The sequence below is a fragment of the Cydia splendana genome, unplaced genomic scaffold (genome assembly GCF_910591565.1).
Source record: "Cydia splendana unplaced genomic scaffold, ilCydSple1.2 scaffold_94_ctg1, whole genome shotgun sequence".
In the NCBI taxonomy this organism is placed as follows: Eukaryota; Metazoa; Arthropoda; class Insecta; order Lepidoptera; family Tortricidae; genus Cydia; species Cydia splendana.
In genome coordinates, this window is record NW_026946911.1 from 74,463 (window position 1) to 98,030 (window position 23,568).

The 23,568-nt window shown below is 38.5% G+C and overlaps 1 protein-coding gene across 1 annotated transcript; it reads left to right on the forward strand.

Annotated features, from left to right (window-relative positions):
• The first annotated feature begins 22,023 nt into the window (after positions 1-22,023).
• On the forward strand, positions 22,024-23,233 carry LOC134805958 (uncharacterized). Its single transcript, XM_063779137.1, has 2 exons — positions 22,024-23,142; positions 23,213-23,233. The coding sequence occupies exons 1-2, from the start codon at positions 22,024-22,026 to the stop codon at positions 23,231-23,233; spliced, it is 1,140 nt and encodes a 379-aa protein (XP_063635207.1).
• Positions 23,234-23,568: the final 335 nt, after the last annotated feature.

Consider the following 23,568-nt stretch of genomic DNA (forward strand, 5'->3'; position numbering starts at 1 on the left):
GCGATATAGTCTTTCCGTGACCACAGCTGGTGCAACTCAGCTGAAACGTCGGAATTAAAGGTAAAAACAATGAAATTATATCGCGGTAGACCCGTTTGTGTAATTAAATATGTGTACAAAACGCGAGAGTTTAAAGTGTTTGTGACGTCCAGGCTCCGTTGTGTACTGGGTGATCAAATGAAACAACTGTTATTGTTCGTGCACTCCGCCAGCCACCCGCCGCCATCACACTTCCCCACGGAGTGAAGCTAGCGGGTAGTTGCGTCGTACTGTTTATTGTGTAATCGTCACATCTCTCCCTTTTTATAATGATTTATTTATTTTACTTTATATATTTATCATGCAACAATAGTTCAGTTTATCGTATTATCTTATACTCGCTAGGTTAATTTATTTTTCCAATCTAGGTATACTACCACCGGTTCGGAAAGGTTAACCTCAGACCCGAGAAGAACCGGCGTAAGAAACTCGGCGAGGTGTGGATGTATTCATTTTACAACAGTTAAATAATAAATATTTTCCAACACTAGCAAGCCTTTAAATCTGTAAAACTATTATTTTACTTTTACAATTTCTTCTTAGGTGTCAGTCCCTCTCCTTCTCCTATTTGCAGTTTTGAGTTTTTTATTCAATTGCTTATAACTCAAAGATTTACTTTAAACGCCTTAATTACTACATTTTCCTTTTGATGCTTACACATTTTCAGGTATTTCCATTAGCATACAATATAATATTTTACTAATTAATACCTATTTCATGATTTAGGTACAATAACATTGTTAGGTTGCCAAGCGCCTTGGACATTAGTTACTTATTGGCAATAACTGATTGACTCTGTTTTACTTGTCTTGTATGATGTTAATATATATAATGCAATTTAAAATACTTGTAGATAATCCAAGGTCAAATAAAGTAGGAATGTTACATTCGTTGTAGAGGTACCACGTCAAGTACCTATGATTAGTTTTACTTGTGAATAGGTTAAGCAAACAATAATCTATATAAATAGATTTATATATTATTAATTTGTTAGGTACCTACTAAGATTTACCTGCCTATTTGACCATTATTATTATTAATTGCATTGCATACATATCTAATTATCGTTCTTTAATTATAATACTTGAATAATATAATCTTGACATCAATTAATCCAAATATTTATTTTATTCATTTTATTGCTCAAAAAGTAACACAGCAAATATAATATCGAATGTAATATTAACTAGCAACTTACTTATGCGAAGAATCATAATTACAATTTATGTTATGAAAATAACGTAACACTTTACTAATTGAAAGCTGATTTTTCAATTGAATTGTGACCAGTAAGTATTGTATTATTATTTCCACAATAATTACTGTCAGACTGTCACATAAATATTATTATTTGTACTTATACACTTTTTCATCGGTTTATTTCAATTACTTGCAACATATTTTATAAACCTGAAACATAGGTATACATCTTGTAAGTATGTCTGCTTCCTATATCCTGCCATTGGTAAGTATGTCATTTAATTTCAATAACATCTCCCAACGAACCAATGGAATTCCATTATTCTAACCATGATCCCATGAAATACTGAGTACACCAGAGTACAGTTCGAATGTTTAGGTACTTTACCATTTTATCGTTACGTTTAACGTTTCTAAATGATAAGACCTAGGTTTTTGGTCTTTTGAGTCTTAGTGCTCAATTAGTACAATAAATGTGTACTCTTGGGTAGATCAATGAAGTGGTTCAAGCTACAACTTTAATCTACTAGTTTTACTTAATTTGTTAGCCTCAACAAATTAAACATCAGGCAAACTGTCATTGAGAGCGATCAAAATCACGGTTAATTCGAATACTTATTGTTTTTATTTTATAATGTGTAGGAATGTGTACCGACACACAGTATTTAGTTATTTGTTTCTGTTTTGATTTAATGTATCGGTTCTGAGACTATGTATAATTTCTAATGTATGTATTGTCTCAACCGCATACCTAAGCGTTTTGGCATCCTTAATTATTGTAAGTTTATGCATGTGACTGAAATAAGGAAATATATTTTCCGGTAAAGTGCCTTTTTAATTACACTTAATTATAATTAGTCATCACATCACACACATCACTCATCTTCATCTGAGTAGGTGTATCTACTACCTAGGTAGTTAAAAAGGGACTTCGTCATCTACACTGTTAACCGACAAAAGTCGTATGTCTATTTACAAGACATTAGGTTAACTGCTGGTCACTAGAGTTTTTCTGTTAGTACCTTAACACCTTAGTCATGGTTGCCTTGGGTATAGTTTCGTAGTTTAGTAAGCAGTGCTTCCTCACCGTGTAAGGCTCCCCGCATCGCCACTTCAGTTTTTACAGCATTGACTTTAGGTACTACATGACATGATGTATTATGACAGGCCCAGCGTCTATTTACGTACCTGTTGTACTTGGGTTTGTAATTGAGCTTTGCCCTGATTATTATTCTATAGAATCATGTATTCCGGCTCTAAAATAGATTGGAATTGGGATTTATTATATGAAATCTGGGTCATATACGATTTTGAAGAATTGTATATCCTCATCTATTTATAGGTTTTATTTGGGCAGTTTAGGCATGCCTCTGTGTTCCACAATTTCCACGGCTACTTACGCAGAATGCATTATTACTCTTATCCTGGTCACCTGCTTGTTTCTCTTAAACTATAATTTAACCTGTCTTCTAACTGTTCCAACAGGATTGCTACAACAATCTTTAACCGGAATACCGTCAAAGTCGTCGTATAATATATTTTTATATATACTTTGTTCGTTTTTATTTAAACTGATACATTAAGTTCTTACCCATACGAACATCTGCAAAATGCAGTAAATTTATGATACGGGTACTTATAGGTTAGAAGAAGGTTAAATTGTAATACTTTACAGGAAATGTTTTCCAACTGGCGTATTTTTTTTTGTATACTTAATTGAAATCTATCCTGAATCTACATTAGTAGATATGCCTATTCCCGAGGCCATCCATCTATACCTACGCCTTAAGTTAACTGGAACAGTAGGCAGAGGCACTTAACTGCTTATTATATAATTTCGAATTCAATAAATACATTACATAATAGGAGGTCACTCTATACTAACATAATGTCAGTTAATGACTATTTTGCCTCCCTATTAAGTTTTGGTCGGCTAAAGAATCCATCTAATGGTGGTATCTAGGACATTTTGGATGACCTAAAACAAGATACTATCGTTAGTACCAACCAACACTATATCGCGTCAGTTTACTTTTAAGTACTATGTTGTACTAATTTGGACGACCTATAACAAAAGGTCCTATCGTTAGTACCAACCACCACTATCGCGTCTACTAGACTAGTTACTAGGTACATTTGACTCTTTTGGTTTGTTAGTACCAGTTGAACATTCAACTTACTAATTATTCTCTGTTTGTATCGTAGGTAAGTGTTATGATTTCGCTTATCATTTCTTTTGTTTTGCTAGTACTAGTTGAACATTCAACCTACTACTTATTTATTTTGCTAGTACCAGTTGAAAGTTCCAACCTACTAATTATTTATTTTGCTAGTACCAGTTGAAAGTTCCAACCCACTAATTATTTGTTTTGCTAGTACCAGTTGAAAGTTCCAACCTACTAATTATTTGTTTTGCTAGTACCAGTTGAAAGTTCCAACCTACTTATTATTTGTTTTGCTAGTACCAGTTGAAAGTTCCAACCTACTAATTATTTGTTTTGCTAGTACCAGTTGAACAATCAACCTACTAATTATTTGTTTTGCTAGTACCAGTTGAACGTTTCAACCTACTAATTATTTGTTTTGTTAGTACCGGTTGAAAGATTCAAACTACTACTTATTTGTTTTGCTAGTACCAGTTGAACGTTTCAACGTACTCATTATTTGTTTTGCTAGTACCAGTTGAACGTTTCAACCTACTAATTATTTGTTTTGCTAGTACCGGTTGAAAGATTCAACCTACTAATTATTTGTTTTGCTAGTACCAGACTACCAGTTGAACATTTCGACCTACTAATTATTTGTTTTGCTAGTACCGGTTGAAAGTTTCAACCTACTAATTATTTGTTTTGCTAGTACCGGTTGAAAGTTTCAACCTACTAACTATTTGTTTTGCTAGTACCAGTTGAACATTTCAACCTACTAATTATTCGTTTTGCTAGTACCAGTTGAACATTTCAACCTACTACTTATTTGTTTTGCTAGTACCAGTTGAAAGTTTCAACCTACTAATTATTTGTTTTGCTAGTACCAGTTGAACGTTTCAACCTACTAATTATTTGTTTTGCTAGTACCAGTTGAACGTTTCAACATACTAATTATTTGTTTTGCTAGTACCGGTTGAAAGTTTCAACCTACTAATTATTTGTTATGCTAGTACCGGTTGAAAGTTTCAACCTACTAATTATTAGTTTTGCTAGTACCGGTTGAAAGTTTGAACCTACTAATTATTCGTTTTGCTAGTACCAGTTGAACATTTCAACCTAGGTACTACTTATTTGTTTTGCTAGTACCAGTTGAAAGTTTCAACCTACTAATTATTTGTTTTACTAGTACCAGTTGAACGTTTCAACCTACTAATTATTTGTTTTGCTAGTACCAGTTGAACGTTTCAACCTACTAATTATTTGTTTTGCTAGTACCGGTTGAAAGTTTCAACCTACTAATTATTTGTTTTGCTAGTACCGGTTGAAAGTTTCAACCTACTAATTATTTGTTTTGCTAGTACCGGTTGAAAGTTTCAACCTACTAATTATTTGTTTTGCTAGTACCAGTTGAACGTTTCAACCTACTAATTATTATTTATACCAACTGTAGCATAGATGTGATGTACAGTTTACTTCTTGCAATTTATTTTTCTTGTTAGTCCGACTCCGACTTACTACCTCAATTCATTTGATGCTGAGTTTACGTGTCTACTCCTACAGTAAAACAATAACAAAGCCCTCGGCATTCATCAGTCTAAGTACGCTATCTATGTTCTTGACTCACTTGACATCGTAACGATCCTTGATAATTTAACTGGTCCGTTACCTGCTAGCATTGTTTATTATCATAAACAGCACATACCTATGTATATATAAATACATGTTAAGTCGACACTAAGTTAACATCGATTCATACCCATATCGTGCTATAAATAGCATTTCAATTGATTATAACTGGTTATTTTAACTGAACAATATTTCTTTTAGGACATAAGGTCCATAAAATGTATACAACTATACCGACTTAATATGCAGGTTTCTCTATACGTTCCCTCATGTAAAAATATCTTAGTATTTGATTACACGACTAAGTAGGTCGGTATATTTTAAGTATGAACGGTAAATACACAACTCATAATAATTATGATTTCCGCGAAGGTAGTTTGATTATTTACCCTTTATATCATATGAATTCTAATATACGATTTTGAGTCAGAAAATAAACCATGTACCATCTGTATTTGTAACACGCAAACCATCAGCATATTCGTTTCTGTCATTTCATGGAAATATTCATGGCTAATACGTCGGTGCCACATCATAGGAATAATGTAACATGAGTACATTATTTTTTGTAGTGACCCCAATTATTGATCTATCTTGCATTGATTACACTTTTGGATTTACATTTGGTAACTAGGCTCACGCACAGTAGCCATTGTCAAAGAGTTAGTGTAATAAGCACGCGTATATTTCTTCTTTGCTTAGTAAACATTCCTCCCGAGCTACGTACCATCAATTATTTACTCAATAATAGTTGTAAAGTTAACCACTGTTCTTATGTAAACAGTCAACAAATTTTCGCATTATGTACAACCGTACGTCACTCGTTACACTGAATATCACCTCGCCCAAAATTTTGTATTACCTGAATACAATCGGCAGCTCGGGAGGAAATGGACAAATACGGTAGCTATTAGGTTAGGATTTCCATACCTTAGGTTTGTTTTTTTTTTCCGCCACCGTTACCTTTCCTTTCCGTATTTTTTTTGTAATATTTTACCCTCGTCGCCATCTGTGACGTCCAGGCTCCGTTGTGTACTGGGTGATCAAATGAAACAACTGTTATTGTTCGTGCACTCCGCCAGCCACCCGCCGCCATCACACTTCCCCACGGAGTGAAGCTAGCGGGTAGTTGCGTCGTACTGTTTATTGTGTAATCGTCACAGTGTTATAGTATAATTTATATTATTTTAGCGAATAAGTGTATGACAGTAAATAACAAAACTTGTTTGATTATTATGTCACCATTTTGTTTATAGATATATATATATATATTTTTTCTGTTTACAAATAATAGCGAAGGGACTCGCTATGTGTAGGATGGCCGAGCTGTAAGGTAATTATATATTTTGAGAATTCATATCTATATTGTTTTAACAATTTACAGATTAAACTCGGCAAGTAATTATGTTTATTCACTAAGAGACGGTCAATTGACACTTTGGACAAGTCACGTGGACTGTCACGTGACTTGTCCAACGGATCGACTGCGGGGGTAGATTGGCGGGAACAGCTGGCTTTAAAAACACAAGCGAGTACCTGAGTGGGGCATTCTGTTGCGAGCCTTGGAATGAGACGGATCTCTCGACAGAGCTCGATGGCTATTTATATTACGGATTGTTGGATGTATGTTATTGTGTAATATAGTTTAAGGAGTATCAGAAAATATATTTGGATAAAATGTGTGTGATGTTTTAATCCTGACCTAAGGACCCCAATATGCGTGTCACGGAAATGAAGATGCTGCGGTGGATGTGCGGAGTTTCACGCAAGGATCGCGTCCGAAACGCCCACATTCGGGGTAGTCTTGGCGTCCGTGACATTGCAGACAAACTGCAAGAGTGTCGCCTTCGTTGGTATGGCCACGTCTCGCGCAGACCGGCAAGTTACGTGGGTAATAAATGCCTGGCCATGCCGCCTCCTCCCGGTACGGGAAGAAGAGGCCGGCCCAAGAAGCGATGGCTTGATGTCGTCAAGGAGGACATGCGTGCCAACGGACTCACTACCAGGGATGCCGAAGATCGGGCAAAGTGGTCACGAAGGAGTCGGAAGGCGGACCCCGGGTCCTCGCGCCCCGCGCGGGGGCACAGCCGGGATTGACGCCAGGATGATGATGATGATGATGATGATGACGATTGTACTAAATTCTCTAATTTTAAATTTGGAAAATGCTTCTAGGATAGAAGGAAAGCGTACACCAACCTCATCACAATGTTACCGCCAGATCGAACCCGTGGTGCCATCCACTGTGCCGGAGCCAAGTGCAGCAGCAAGCAACTGACCAAACACCGTGGAGCACCGCCGTAGGACTAAGACCTCAGTTTAGAGATGACATCTCCTCCATCCAGCAGAAAGACGAAATGCTCATGGCGAACTGCTCACCAGATAGCAGTAACATAACAGTAACGTAACATAACACCCAGTCAGCTGAAAGAAACATTTCAACATTAACAACCAGAAACATGTGGTATCTTAACCTTTCAAGGGACATTATTATATTCTGAGTCTCTTACCAGCTGGAAATTCCTAGAGTGGATTCATCTCACAGCTCTGACTAACCCACCCAACCACATTGTTTCACCAGCAGACTGGAAACAAAACGAATGGTCAAATATGCAGGGACAAGGATTCAACAAAGGAAATAAACTTGTAGACACCATTACATTTTACTTACTGTTGATGGCGAAATAACTACTATCTGAGCTTCCTAGCTCATGGATTCGATGCTACCAGAGCATGATGTTTATCGCTTCACTCTTCTATGTAAAAGATGCCCATCCAGGGCGAAAGCCAACCAGGAAATGATCTCAAGCCTAACTGTCCCTGGGATAACACAATCAAAATAACAGTAGGTAACTAATGAAATCCATGGAATAATTTTATATGTAAGTTCGACATATAGAAATAATTCATATTTAATTATTTAAATATATTTCAACCTTTTTTGTATTTATATATTAAGTCTTGATTTAAATATTTAATTAATATTATTCCATCAATTTAGGATTTAATTTGAAGTAGCAACACCATCAGATTTAATTAGTTTCTAATTGGCCAAATGGTTGTCATTTGTTTTGTTGCTACATCAATGACTTCCTTGCCATAAAACAAAACTATACTATATTCGAGACAATCCTAAAAACGTTAAACTGAATCATTCATGCAAAGTGCCGTGTCACACTGTTGAAGGACCACTATAATTTTTGAAACAGACATCTTCGGCGTGGTTTCTGCTTTTTCTGCTGCTGCGCAACCTTGACAATATTTATTTTTGATTCCCAAATAAAGAATATTCCCCGTATGTTTCCCCAGTATTGCAGCTGCGCCAGAAAGAGCGGAATAATTTTTTTTGTAACTTCGTTTGCTTCAGCAACCGTCAGCTATTACATCGATCTCGCCGTATCCTTCTTCCGTAACTATTCCTTGCGATATAGCCAGCTCTTTCTCCTGTCTTCCGGCTTCCTGCATAGTTTCTATTGCAACTTTTTCCCAGTGTTTCCCAATTAAATTATGATTGTAGTTGTATGTGTTTCCAGTCAATCTAGGCACATTGATTGCTGAGAATAGTTCTTGTAATTGTGACCGACCACATCCTACGGCGTTGGGCCAGCTACTGCGCAGGCATTTAAATTCAAATAATTATCCTCGCAGATATCATTTTCTATATTAAAAGTTATATTGCACATTTTACATTTAAAGGTAAATGTTGACATGAGACCATTTTGATGTTCGCCTGTTAATATTATGTTATTTGCCGAACAGCCTAAAGGGCCGTGGTTACAAATACCAAGTAATTTTTTGGTGAACTGGGATACACTGCCCGATTCGAACTTTAAGATAGGTCAATTAACAGATCTAGAAACGATATGGATTAGATGTGTCAGTGTGAAAAGTGACGTTTTTGTTTGAAGAAACGTCATCTTAAAGTTCGAATCGGGCCGACAACCAAAAGTCTTCTACCAACGTGTTTTTCTGGAATTGTGGCTTCGGGTTCCGTCGTTATAACCAAACCGAGTTGGTGGTAACTACTGGGAATAATTTTTCCCAGTAGTTACCACTGGTGAAAGGTGGGAAAAAAATTCCCAGTAGTTACCACTGGTAACAACTTGGTAGTACCTAGTGGGAACAACCCTATTTTTATGATCTCAATAAAGAAACATGTGTTTAACTTTTTATACTCATTTCAGTTATGTTTTGTTTTCAGTATGTTATAACGACGGAACCCGAAGCCACAGTTCCAGAAAAACACGTTGGTAGAAGACTTTTGTATCCCAGTTCACCAAAAAATTACTTGGTATTTGTAACCACGGCCCTTTAGGCTGTTCGGCAAATGACGTAATATTAACAGGCGAACATCAAAATGGTCTCATGTCAACATTTAACTTTAAATGTAAAATGTGCAATATAACTTTTAATATAGAAAATGATATCTGCGAGGATAATTATTATAAAACACATACAACTACAATCACAATTTAATTGGGAAACACTGGGAAAAAGTTGCAATAGAAACTATGCAGGAAGCCGGAAGACGGGAGAAAGAGCTGGCTATATCGCAAGGAAGAGTTACGGATGAAGGATACGGCGAGATCTATGTAATAGCTGACGGTTGCTGGAGCAAACGAAGTTACAAAAAAAAATATTCCGCTCTTTCTGGCGCAGCTGCAATACTGGGGAAAAATACAGAGAATATTCTTTATTTGGGAATCAAAAATAAATAATGTCAAGTTTGCGCAGCGGCAGAAAAAGCAGAAACCACGCCGAAGGAACATGTCTGTTTCAAAAATTATAGTGGTCCTTCAACAGCAATGGAGAACTGCATTCTGGTTTAAAAAAAGGGTTTAAAAAATCTATAGAACAGCACGGTGTGGTCTATAAAAGACTTATATCGGACGGAGACTCTAGTACACACATTAAAATACTAGAAACGCGTCCGTATAATAACACAACGGTGGAAAAAATAGAATGCCGAAACCACATTATGAGGAACTTTTGTAATAAATTGCAAGGGCTAACGACGGAAACAAGATTTTTATTGAGACACAGAAAATGTGTAACACGAAAAGCAATAATGGCTCTTCGTTGCACAATAATAAAAGCTATTAGAAAACACAAAGATAATTCTGACGTGGAGCTTTTGTTTGAGGACATACTGCGCTCCCACCTGCACGCGTCCGAAGAACACAGTCGGTGCAAAAAGTATTTTTGCACCCAAGTTGGGACTGTAAACAAATAAAAGGTATCAACTGACTTTTTCACGAGTGCTGTATGGCAAAGAATTGATTATCTTGTTCAAGGAGTTGCGGCTCACTCGAGAAGTCTAATCCATGATGTGGATAGTAATCGACTTGAAATTTTTCACAGCGTAGTAGCGAAACTAGTCGGCGGAAAACGCATAAATTTTTCGAAGAAAAATTCATATCAAATCAGATTGCATGCTGCCGCCGTTGCGTTTATACGAAAAGATCAATTTCATTATTGTACAAGTCAATGAATGGAGGAGTAAGTCCTACAGGAAAAGTAAAGTGGTTGGAGGAAACACGATTGAAAAAAGCTGTTTATAATCGAAGAACTGTAAAATCAAAGCGGCGATTGTACATCAGCCTAAGGAGCAAAATAAAGATTACGGAAAAGGATGTCTGAAGCCTGATCTTGACGAAGAGACATATTATAACAAATGCAAGGAACACTTTCTGTCCAAATTACAAAAAACAGACGACGAAAGAAATAAAATTAAAAGAAACATCATACTTCAGAGTGAAAGTGGAGATTGGATGGAGTTACGGCGTTCACTGCTGACGGCTTCTAATTTTGGAAGAATAATAAAAAGACGTGACGATACCAGCTGTGCCAACACTGTAAAGGACTTGTTATACAAACCAGCAAACTTGTGTAATGTTTCGTCGATAAGACACGGCCGTGAGAATGAGAAGACAGCACTTACTCAACTGGCAACACAGCTCGATATAGAAGTTAAAAGGTGTGGACTGTTTATAGACAGAGAATTGCCATATCTTGGCGCCACACCTGACGGCTTATGTGGTGATGATACTGTCATTGTGGTGAAATGTCCCATAACAGCACACGGAATCGGCATAGACGAAGCTATCATAAAGAAAAAAATAACCTTCTGGAAAATAAATAGGAATGGTCAATACGATATTAACAAAAACCATAATTGGTTTTACCAAGTTCAAGGGCAGTTACGTATGACACAACGCTCAAAATGTATATTTGCTGTATGGGGCAGCGAAAATGAATCGTTGAGGGTCGAAATCATCAACAAAGATGATAAATTTTGGCAGGAGAAGATGGAACCAAAGTTGACAAAATTTTATATCGACTGCATACTACCAGAACTAATTGATCCTCGTCACCCTCGGAACATGCCCACTAGAAATCCAGCCTATATAGAAGTTAGATGTCATTCTGTTGTTAGATGAAAATTGCCTGAAAATCCGTGCAGTAGTTTTTGAGTTTATCGCGAAGATACATACAGACAGATGCGACGGGGGACTTTGTTTTATAAGATGTATAGTATTCATCACCATTTTGTTACGTTTTCTATGAACAGTGCACCATGTTAATTTTACATAAAAAATGTTACGAAATGTTGGCAAGATTATTTAGTAAGTAGGTACATACATACAAAAAAAAGATTTATTAATTAAAAATAAAAATCATTTAAAAAAAATTTACGAGTGTATATTAATCCTGTGTATTCCATAAAATGAACAGACAACAGACAATGAACTGAGAAGTAGCTGAATGTTTAAGAACCTTGTCTTAGTAACGTAGTTGTTTGAATGGGTAACATTAATGACAGCGATAAGGTAGTTAAGGTACTTAAATGTTTAGCTTCTGTCCAGGTCGACTTTGTTGTTCCAATAATCCCTACCCATTCTTTACTGTTAGGCTGTTAATTTGCAATTGGCCAAATTTTGTATACTTGTACAATCGAGGACATTCCCGGTGAACCACCTTAAGGGCAAAAATCGTTAAATAGGGCAGAAAGCATACAAAATGTGGCACAATTAAGAATTACAAATTAACACTCTGTATGAGTTGACACACAAATTCATTGAACCGATTTTACTATTTAAACCTTCTAAGTCGTTTTTTTTTAGCATTAGAAAGAACTCCACAAATGTAATCGTGCAATTTTTACCAGGCTCTTTAATTGTTAATGATAATGGAATTATCTAATGTTGCATGGTCAATACATAAGTATTTACTTCAAAATTTTACCGCGAAACAGTGATCGATTTGGAACCACAAGCTTACTTCTGCGAAGTTCTTTCTAATGCTAAAAATAGCTTAGGCAGTAAAATCGGTATTCAAAGTTAATAATAAATAAATTATAATTTAGGTTGTCAACTCTCGGCCTATTAAATAGAGTAATGACTGCGCGTCGTAATAATACGGAACAAATCCGCTAGATGTCGGTAGTAGTATTGAACACTCGTCGTAGTTTACTTAGTATTTACTAGATGGCGGTGCACTCAGGTAACGTTGTAAGGTGAAGAACGAGGAAGGGGGTCGAGGGAGTTGGAACGCGCGAGGTCATTCAGATAGGGGACGCCCTTTAATCATTTTCTAGTCAATTCGGATCCTATGATTACGGGCCGTAGGAAACTACCAAAAGCGGCCAAGTGCGAGTCGGACTCGCCCATGAAGGGTTCCGTAGCAGCAAGTAACATAATAAAATTGCGGTTTACGATTTATGACGTATTAAAAAAAAACTACTTACTAGATCTCGTTCAAACCAATTTTCGGTGGAAGTTTGCATAGTAGTAATTGTACATCATGTATTTTTTTTTTAGTTTTATCATTCTCTTATTTTAGAAGTTACAGGGGGGGGGGGACACATATTTTAAGAAAAAAATGATATTAAAAACCTCAATATCATTTTTGAAGACCTATCCATAAATACCCCACACGTATGGGTTTGATGAACAAAACATTTTGAGTTTCAGTTCTAAGTATGGGGAGCCCCCAATTTTTTTTTTCTATTTTTGTGTGAAAATCTTAATGCGGTTCACAGAATACATCTACTCACCAAGTTTCAACAAGTTTCAAGTTTTTATAGTTTCGGAAAAAAGTGGCTGTGACATACGGACGGACAGACAGACAGACAGACATGACGAATCCATAAGGGTTCCGTTTTTTGCCATTTGGCTACGGAACCCTAAAAAAGAAAAATCAATAGTTATCACAATGTGTACTTATTTAACTTGATGTTCAAAATACATTTTAGATTAATCTAAAGCATTAGTTGATCTAAGTTAGTTTTTTAAGGTGACTGACACGTGACGTGAAATATTTTGCGTTGCATAATTTGTACGATATTAGCAACTCTGTAAATATATAAGTTTTAATTTTAAATATAGATTTTTTTACAATGTAATTGATAACAACTATTTGTTCTATTATATTATTGAAGAATACGTTGTAATTTATTTTTAATTGTATTTTTATACGGCTTTAAAATTGTATGTATTTTGGATATTTTTTTGTTATCAGTTAGATTTTTTTAAATGATAAAATATACAAATTGGAACTATTTATTACTGTTTTTTTATTAGATCTTTAAATAACAAACACGAACATATTTTTATTTTGAGGTTATCTTTGATACTTTCGGAGAAAACGATAGTAGAGTAGATATGGGGTTTCTAGCGCACTTTAGGTAGTTAACTTCGCTCGCGGGTGAGAGGGGAGGGGGATAAAGCGAGAGAGGTGAGGTGAGGTGAGGGGAAGGAAAGCGCCTCGGCGACACGTGAGCATTCAAGGTCGATGCCGCGGGTTGAGGGGTGAGGGGGTGGGGGCCTAGAGGGGTGAGGGGCGAAAGGGGACGGTGAATAGGGTGATGGAGTGAGAGGGGAGAGGTGAGGTGAGGGGAAGGGACGCGAACAAACATTGGAATAAGCTCTGTGGGTCAGAGGTGACTGTAATTACCTATCAATTATGTAAAAAAATATTTCCCACACAAAGAAATAAAAAGGTGTAACACACTTTTTAAAAATTTTGACCAAAGTTTGTCACAACCCATAGATAGGTATTATTGAGGATCTTAAAATAACATTTAACGGAATTTGTATTAAATCTACTAGTTTTGTAGGAAAAGAAGTGATGCCTTGTATATTAGGTCGGGATTGGTTATACCAACTAAAGCAATGGCCACTTAAATTAAAGGGCCAAGAAGAAGAAAAATCACAATACTTTAATACTCAAGAATATAACCTGACTAAAACTGTTTCAGAGGCTGAACAATTAATTAAAAGGAAGTTCGCAGAAGTATTTTCACCTGGCTGGGGAAACTTTGAAGGCGAGGAAATAACTTTAAAACTGAAACCAGGTGCCACTCCCAAATGCCTACCGGTAAGGCGGGTGCCTTTTTCTCTTCGAGACAAGGTAAAAAATGAAATCTCTAGATTATTGGCTAATGGAAGAATAGAACCCATAGAACATAGTCAATGGGGAACCCCAGTTGTTCCAATTCTCAAACCCGATGGGTCAGTGCGTCTATGTGGAGACTATAAGCTAACCCTTAACCCTAACCTAGAGATTGACCATTATCCGCTACCACATGTAGAAGAAATCTTTAATTGTTTAAAGGATGGACAATACTTCTGCGAACTAGATCTGAAAGAGGCTTATTTGCAAGCCCCACTAAGCAAAAAGTCACGAGAATGCACTACAATTGTGACAGAGTTAGGAACTTTTAAATACAAATATCTTCCATATGGTGTGAACACCGGCCCAGGATCTTTTCAAAAGCGCTCCGAGAACATCAAGCTGCTTCAGAGTGACCTCAAGCATAAAATTGTACTTTTGATCAACACCAAAATAGTGGACTCGTCGTGCTTCGATAACAACCTGTGCATCATCATGTGTCGACTGCTCATGCTGGTCATACCGACTAGCGATAAACTGTACAAATCTATTTTCGAATGGAATAAATCAGGGCTATTAGAAAAAATGCATGAATAAATAAAACCGGTGTAGGTTCCGTACTCGTAGTTAATACCGATCGCACGTCACGTCGTGGTAGTGGTAAGACATGTGGCCCGTACAAGATGATCAGCGGCCGTTGCGATTGGACGCGAGGCGCCGGGCGCAAGTTGAGCATTTGGTGCATCGGATAATTGCCGAGCTGCCCGAAGTGAAGCGCGCCGCCACCCGGCTGGCCAACGTAAAGTTGGAGCTGGCGCGACAAAGAGACGCGGCGGTGCGACGAATCGACTCCGCGCACGATGCCCTACGCACCCTTCACCAAGCGAACCAGCACTCGAATGCTTTGAGTATCTATGTCTTTGTAGACCTCGTCGTTTACCCCGAATATTAAAGTCAACATTTGGCCGAATAATCCTCTTTTTTTTCTGATTTGATTCAAGATTAAATTAGTGATTTCCTCTAGTCTTTCTTGCCCTTCATACAACTGGAGATACAATTGGGCACAGTGAATTTCCGTATTGGTTTTTGTTACTGTGTCACAGTAGTGTTTGAATTGTGCGGTGATTCCTCGAATGTCTTCAACGAAATAACAATTAACACGCGTTCGACAAGGATGACGGTCAGGGCATGAAGTTATCTAGATCCGAATTGTCAAATGTGCACAGCGCTATCCTGTGTTGCCAACTTGCCAGTAGTATAAACAGAATTACCCGAAAGTCTGAAATTTCTTTCGTGAATCGGAAGATATTGCTAACGAGTAATTAAAAATGACGTGTTATTGTAAAATTTAAGCTAAAATACATATAAATGAAAATTATAAAATTATAAAGAAATATTTTAACTTATTAACCATAGGTATAATGTACCCATGTAACATGTTATGTTGAAATAAAGTGGCAATGTTATTGTGACGTAGGCCCGTGTCACTCTGGGAATGGAAGACCATGTTCATGGTATAATAATATACTCCGCCTGGTACTCCATTCCCGTCTTTTCTAGGTCACCTAACTGACACGGGCTTACGTCATCATGCGACAGCGCTATATGATAATATGCGATAGCGCTATATAGCGGCCATGTTGTTGTGACGTAGCCCCGTGTCACTCTGGGAATGGAAGACCATGTTTTATTAGACTATTTATTTATTTATTTATTTATTTATTTATTACTCAAATAAGTGACACAGCATTACAGTAAAAACTAAGGCACTGTGAAACTACAAAATAAGAATACAAGAAAACAACAACAAAACTACAAATAAAAACCAAACACAAATTAAACATTAAATTCCACCATGACCATGTTTTATTAGACCATGGGCACTATCAGCCTACAAACCGCTCAAGAACGATGTAACTATTTGTTGGTATGTATAGCAATTTTATAAGGCGATTTAAGCCTGGCTTTTGTTTGGTGTGAAGCTAGCTGCATAAGTTCTCACGAGCGCTCGTTCGCGTTTACTTCAAGTGTATTATTATTTAGTTAGTCAAGTCGAGTCAGTGGTCGAGTTGAAAGTAACGAAAGTTTGTTTAAGTGAATTTCATTAAATAGTGAATGTGGATTTGTTCATTGTTGTGGCGTTTAGTTTATAAGTGTTAACAATCGATCAAAAAGTGGTTCCTTGTGACGGTTTGAAATGCGTCCACGTTTTAGTCAACCAAAACAAGGTAAAGTCTTTGACCTTTGTCGAAAAACGGGACATAATTTCCGCGGCAAAACCAACACCCGACTTGTGTATTTCTCAGTCAAGTCAGTCGCGTAAGAGAAATTTCTGTAGGGCCGTCTACAAAACTCATTGGATTGTTGGTTGTTCCCATACAAATAAGATGTACTGGTGTTGCATATTTTTTTCGAACGATATTAACGTTTGGAATACTTCTGGCTATAACGATTTAAAAAAATTATCTGGAGCGATAAAGAGGCACATGAATTCCGGTAAACATATGTGTGCAGTGATTTCTTTTAGCAATTTTGGGAAACAAAGGATCGATGCCTCTTTGTCGCGCCAATTATCAGAAGAAATATCTAAACATAACATGCGTGTTGACAACAATCGTAGTGTTTTTCAGAGGTTAGTCGATATTGTGTGCCAATTAGCTCAGCAAGAACTTCCTTTTAGAGGACACGGTGAGTCAAACACTTCATTAAATAGGGCCAATTTTTTGGAACTTGTATCGTTGCTATCAAAATATGACGGCGTTCTAGAAAAACATGTTCAAAGCGACAAACCAAGCTCGACCTATTTGTCTAACAAAATACAAAATGACATTATTCATCCCGTAGCAGACGTGATAAGAGCTCGCATTGAAAATGAAGTGAAAAAAACTAAATTTGTTTCTGTTATAATTGACGAAACTCCTGACGTCAGTCATAGGGAACAATTATGTTTGATTTTGAGATATTTCGGTGAAAACGATATTCACGATCGCTTTATGGGATCGCTTTATGTTTGTAATATTCTATCTAGTAATAGTATGCCCTCAGTGCGCTATGATTAGCTCACCTCGACACGCTAGCAGATACATTTGAGTCCGAAGAGTGAAGATTGGACACTTATTACGAAAACATATCTTTCGGCCTGCCACTCCTGGGGAGGAGGAGGGGGCTCCTCGCCTTGGATCTCCTCTTTTATACGGTCGCTCTGTGGTTATGATTATGACTAAAGTAATATTTGCTTCATAGGTGGGTTACAACCATAGGTATTAGGTACATATTTATTATTCATGCATTGTAACATTTATGAAAAAAAAAACATTATGACCACTACAAATATGACTTATTTTTTATGTCTATATTAATACTATGCACTGCAATACTTCGAACGAAAAACAATTATGGATATCAAGCAGATGACTTAAAATGTTATGCGAGTTAAATTAATGACTATAAAAAATATGTCATAACTCATTTATGACAAAAACCCAGTTATGCTCAGGAATAATTCTGACTAAAGATTTTTATGACTTACAATTTTATGAATAAAGTGTTATGACAATTAAAAATATGACAAAAGTTGTTATGCGACCAGTACGGTTACCATCAGTTTGTCACTGACATAAACGCCGTCGAGAACGTAATTTACTTTCTATACATCTCGCTCGCACTCGCATATTAGTGCAAACGGGATGTATAGAAAGTAAATTACGTTCTCGATGGCGTTTATGTCAGTGACAAACTGATGGTAACCGTACAGAGGGAGCCCCGATTCACGCAGATCAATCTAGGGCATAAGCCAGAAGAAACATATTGTTAGCGAGCTCGCAACAGTGTGCATTTGTTAGCTCGTAACTTGAACTAACAAACGCGTGCTATTGCGACCTTGTTTTTAGTTAATAGATTCCAAAAAATCAACGATGTCACAACTCTCCTGTATCACAACTAACCTCGGTCTCCCCAACCCTCTCAATCCTCTGTGATTTGAATATAGGATCAAATGAGCCCAGCAAAACGTTAGGCTTAGGCTGGCACTCTGAGTCTGATGAGCTGTATTTTCCAATAGGAAAACTAGTTCCCAAAGGAAATACCAAACGCGACATGCTATCGGTGATTGCTCAGATCTTCGATCCGTTAGGACTTCTGTCTCCGTTTGTAATCACCATGAAGATGCTACTGCAGCGGTTATGGCTTCAAAAGATTACATGGGGAGAAGAACTGTCTCCAGAGATCACCAAACAATGGGTAGAACTCTTGGAAGGATTGCCGGCACTGAATGTTGTCAGAGTCCCTCGTCATGTCATTTGCAACTCACCCGTAGCCTTCGATTTACACATTTTCTCAGACGCATCTGAACGCGCGTACGGCGCTTGTGTGTACGTACGTAATGTAGACAACGAAGGTCAGGTATTAGTTAGGTTATTGATCGCAAAAAGTCGAGTCAGTCCGATTAAACCTACGACTATACCTAGGCTTGAATTGTGTGGCGCTCTCGTTAGTGCTCATCTGTATGACAAGGTCATGACTTCACATAGAGCTCAGGTTAGAAACACGACATTTTGGACCGACTCGACTATAGTGTTAGGTTGGCTGAAGATGATGCCAAGTAGGTTACAACCCTTTGTGAGGAACCGAGTCTCGGACATTTTAGAAATTACCGGCAGGTGTACTTGGAGGCATGTTCCAACGGACCAAAACCCAGCGGACTTAATTTCCCGTGGATTGCATGCAAGTGTTATAGACTCGTTAGATTTGTGGTGGTCGGGTCCCAGTTTCTTGCAACAAGAAGTGGCTCAGTGGCCCTCGAATCCTACCACAAAGCACTGCGATAAGCTGCCTGAAACTCGCGTTGAGGTTTCATTGCACGTTAATATAATTAATGAGCCATTAATAGATTTCAATCGTTTCTCTAACCTCTCGCGGCTCATTCGTGCTTTTGCGTACGCTCTTCGTTTCATTAAAAAATGCCGCAAAAACGCAACGTCGACGTTGTCCACGTACCTCAATCATGACATTCATGAGGAATTAAATAATTAATTAAAGGTGATTATCAAACTCAGAGCGAATCATTTTCAGAATATGATATATTATCCAAAAAACAAAATTTACCAAACAAGAGTAAGCTCTTGAAATTCAACCCATTCCTAGACAACGACAACTTAATGCGTCCGTGGGAGGCCGTCTTTCCAATTCAGTATTTCCATACGAGAAAAAACATCCAATATTTTACAGTCCACACACCGATTCATAGTGATAGGGCTTAGCAAAAAGAAACTGCATTTTATGCAGAAAGCAAGCCGCTTTGCCCAGTGAGACTAGGGACCAATCTGAATAATTTCATCCGAGGAAACACAAATTTCATCCACTAGAATTCAAGATGGCGGACCTTTTCCAAAATGGCGGCTGCAAAATTTCAAAAAATTGTAGGCACAAAACGGCTGCACCGATTTTAGTAATTGATATATCAATCAATTAGTATTGATACCTGTAATTGTAAAAAAATATACTAATTTAGAAATTAAAGATGGCGGCCGAATATTAAGAAAATTGTGTTTTTATTTTTTTATTTTTTTCCTTCTAATGAAAATAACAACTAAATATTCTATAATATGGTCACATATTCTTAAATTTAAATGAAACCTGATAATATTACTTACAAAATAATAAAAAAATCTTATCAATCCGTAGAGTAGTTTTTGAACTATACGCATTGCAATAAGCGCGTAGCTGCCGCCCGAAACGGACCGCTCGCGCCAAAACTGACAACTTTGATGATATTTCTTTATTTTCAAAGGTATAAAAAGGACAGAAAATGTATTTACTTACTTTAATAATAATAAAAATAAGCCCGCAGGGCAGCTTGTGGCGAGCTGTTGGGGAGTAACGACCCCACGGACCCGAGTGCTCCCGAGAATCGGTCAGGGTCTCCGTCTCCGGCGTGTCTTCGTCGGTCGGAGTGGACCCCAAGGGGACCCGCAGGACTATCAGCTCTGGCTTGCCTTCATTGGCCGTCCAGAGAGGAGTCGCTAGAGCTATATGCTCCAGGGGTGGAAGTGAAAGATGCATAAGACGCGAGTTGGCACAGTGGCTGTTAACAGCCACTGGGTAGAAAGCGGCGCACACCTCTCGACACCCCTGAGCCGCTCACACCGATGTTGCTCCTGGTCGTCTTCGCGACGGCAGTTTCAGGGGCCCATCTAGTCAGCGGCGAGTCACCGCCTGCCTCGATGACGGTGTTAACATTGTTATGGCAGGTGTCCGGACCTCTTTTACAATAGCCCAGTCTCATTGTCCACCCAAACATCAATCCATAGACCGGTATAATGTTCACTTTTTTTACAATAGTCCCAATGCCTGCTGCGACCGGTTCATGGGTGTCTATTGTTGTGCCTGTGAACGGGTTCCAGCAGGCGTTCTACATGACATTAAAGCTCTCCAAGGGGCCTCTACGTGTAGGATCTATATCCCCACGCAAGCCTATCAAAAGACCGGGATTTATAGGCCCGTGAAATTCAAAATGGAGTACAAATAATAATAATAAGCCCGCAGGGCAGCTTGTGGCGAGCTGTTGGGGAGTAACGACCCCACGGACCCGAGTGCTCCCGAGACGAAGAAAGTTAATGTAATCACCGATATCTTCAAGTTCGTATGATCCTTCTGGTATTTCAATACACTCATTATTACCATAGCAGAATTGATAATTTTTACTATCGACGTTGGGTATTGAATTAAACGTAGAAAAATATAAAAACCCACACTCATACTCCCCTTCCAGCTGTAAAGGAGGGGAATAATTCGTAGTAAGCATCGAAGTTAAACCGGTTACAGATATGGTGAACGACATTTTAGGAACTGGCAATATTCATGTAATGTATCACATTTTATTTTTCGTAAGTATTTTAAACATAGGTGTCCACAATTAATAGTATCAAATTTTTGATAAATATACGATAGTTATAAAAAAAAACATATTTCTTTAAATATGATATAAGTTCAACAGTAGGTTTAATATCTCCGTAACTATTAAAATACTCACAATACGTGTTTAATTTTACATAGGCTACCCAGTGAGTCCCCATATTCTTAGAGATATCTAAATTAACAATTGCACACGTCGAGGTTGCTTTGGTAAGTTATCACGCATAAAAACACCCCTGAAATGTGGTATATCACATCCAAATTTTAATATATATATGTTTGTGAGGGCTCTCCTTGGCAGCCTTCTGCTTAGTTTTTTGATGCGTTTAAAAACAAACCACTGCCTTTCTTATAAGGTTTTATGTACAAGCCTTTGCCAATGGCAATTTATTCCATCATTTTAAACTATTACGAAACAGAAACCATAATCAAATAAATAAATCCTGACATACATTCTTAACTCACATATGTACACTTACACACTCATACTGTAACATTAACTTATAATGAAGGCATGGTATAATAATATACTCCGCCTGGTACTCCATTCCCGTCTTTTCTAGGTCACCTAACTGACACGGGCTTACGTCATCATGCGACAGCGCTATATGATAATATGCGATAGCGCTATATATAGCGGCCATGTTGTTGTGACGTAGCCCCGTGTCACTCTGGGAATGGAAGACCATGTTTTATTAGACTATGAATGAAGGTAACCCTCAGCTTCGTAGTTCCATTACCATTTGTCGACCCCACGAACAAACCTACCTTCCTCAATTCGCGCGAAATCGCTCTCAAGCGGTTCACGTCGTTGGAACGCAAATTGAATTCCAACCCCGAGTTTAAAAGGGCGTATGTGGAATTCATGAATGACTATGAGTCTCGAGGTCACTTGGAGGAAGTGGAACCTCCTTCAACAAGTGAAGGCCACTTCTATTACATACCTCACCATGGTATTCTGCGTGACTCCGTCACCACTCCTCTTCGCGTAGTTTTCGACGCAAGCGCTAAGGACGCCAACGAGACGTCCTTAAACGCTACTCTTCTCGCTGGGCCCAAGCTTCAGACCAACATCTTCGATCTGCTCACACGCTTTCGCTGGCATGCCGTCGTCTTCACAGGTGACGTGAAACAGATGTACAGGCAGATTCTGGTTCCTGAAGAGGACGCTGAATTTCAGCGCATCTTGTGGCGGCCCTCTGCTGTCGGTCCTGTGCGCGACTATCGTCTTAAAACGGTCACTTACGGGGTTTCTGCTGCGCCATTCCAGGCTCTTCGTACAATGGCTCAACTTGCCAGTGATTCTGCAGCCAGCTACCCAGGTGGTTCAACCGTACTCGCTCGTGACATCTACGTCGACGACGTCGTCACCGGAGCGGATTCTGTCGAGCAGGCGCGTTCGCTTCAGGCGGAACTTACGAAAATACTGTCGTCGCGGGGTTTTCATCTCAGGAAGTGGACCTCCAATAGTAGTGAGTTCCTGGAGAGCCTACCGTCTTCCGATCTATACTCGGAAGACTTTAAACATTTCGAAGAAATGACTGACATTTCTCTAAAGATATTGGGCTTGCTATGGCAACCTCAATCTGACTCCTTTCGTTTTCGTGTAGCATCTACACCTAATGGTCGGTGCACGAAGCGCACCATTCTGTCAGAGATAGCTAGAATCTTCGATCCATTGGGTTTCCTCTCGCCTGTAACATTTCTCGCCAAGTATCTGATGCAGTTGCTTTGGGTTTCGGGCGTTTCCTGGGATGGAGATGTCCCGGAAAGCATCAGGCTGGAATGGCAGGAATTCAAAACTCAACTCTCGTCGCTGAGTGCTGTAGCTGTGCCTCGCCGTTTAGTCGGGGAATTCGACGTGCTACATCTCCACGGATTTTGTGACGCATCAGAACGTGGCTTCTGTGCCGTAATCTATTGCCGTACAGTGACTGAGGAGGGCGACGTTGACGTCAAGCTAGTGTGTGCGAAGTCCAAGGTCGCGCCGTTACGCAAATTGTCAGTGCCGCGTCTCGAATTGCTCGCAGCGGTTCTGCTGTCGGACTTGATGGCTTCGGTCGTGGAGGCTTTGAAGCCCTTCCACTCGGTAGATAGAATCTACGCATGGTCGGACTCAAGTGTGACGTTAACCTGGATCAAGTCGTGTCCATCCAGGTGGAAAACATTCGTGGCCAACCGTGTGAGTCATATCCAAGACGTCATTCCTCTCGACTCCTGGCATCATGTCAGAACCACTGACAATCCAGCT

Bases quoted from the DNA above. Each gene is read 5' to 3' on its own strand.
- LOC134805958 (XM_063779137.1), top strand. From the start codon at position 22,024: ATGAAGGTAACCCTCAGCTTCGTAGTTCCATTACCATTTGTCGACCCC. The intron at 23,143-23,212 runs GTAGCTGTGCCT...GTGACGCATCAG, and splicing joins AACTCTCGTCGCTGAGTGCT to AACGTGGCTTCTGTGCCGTA.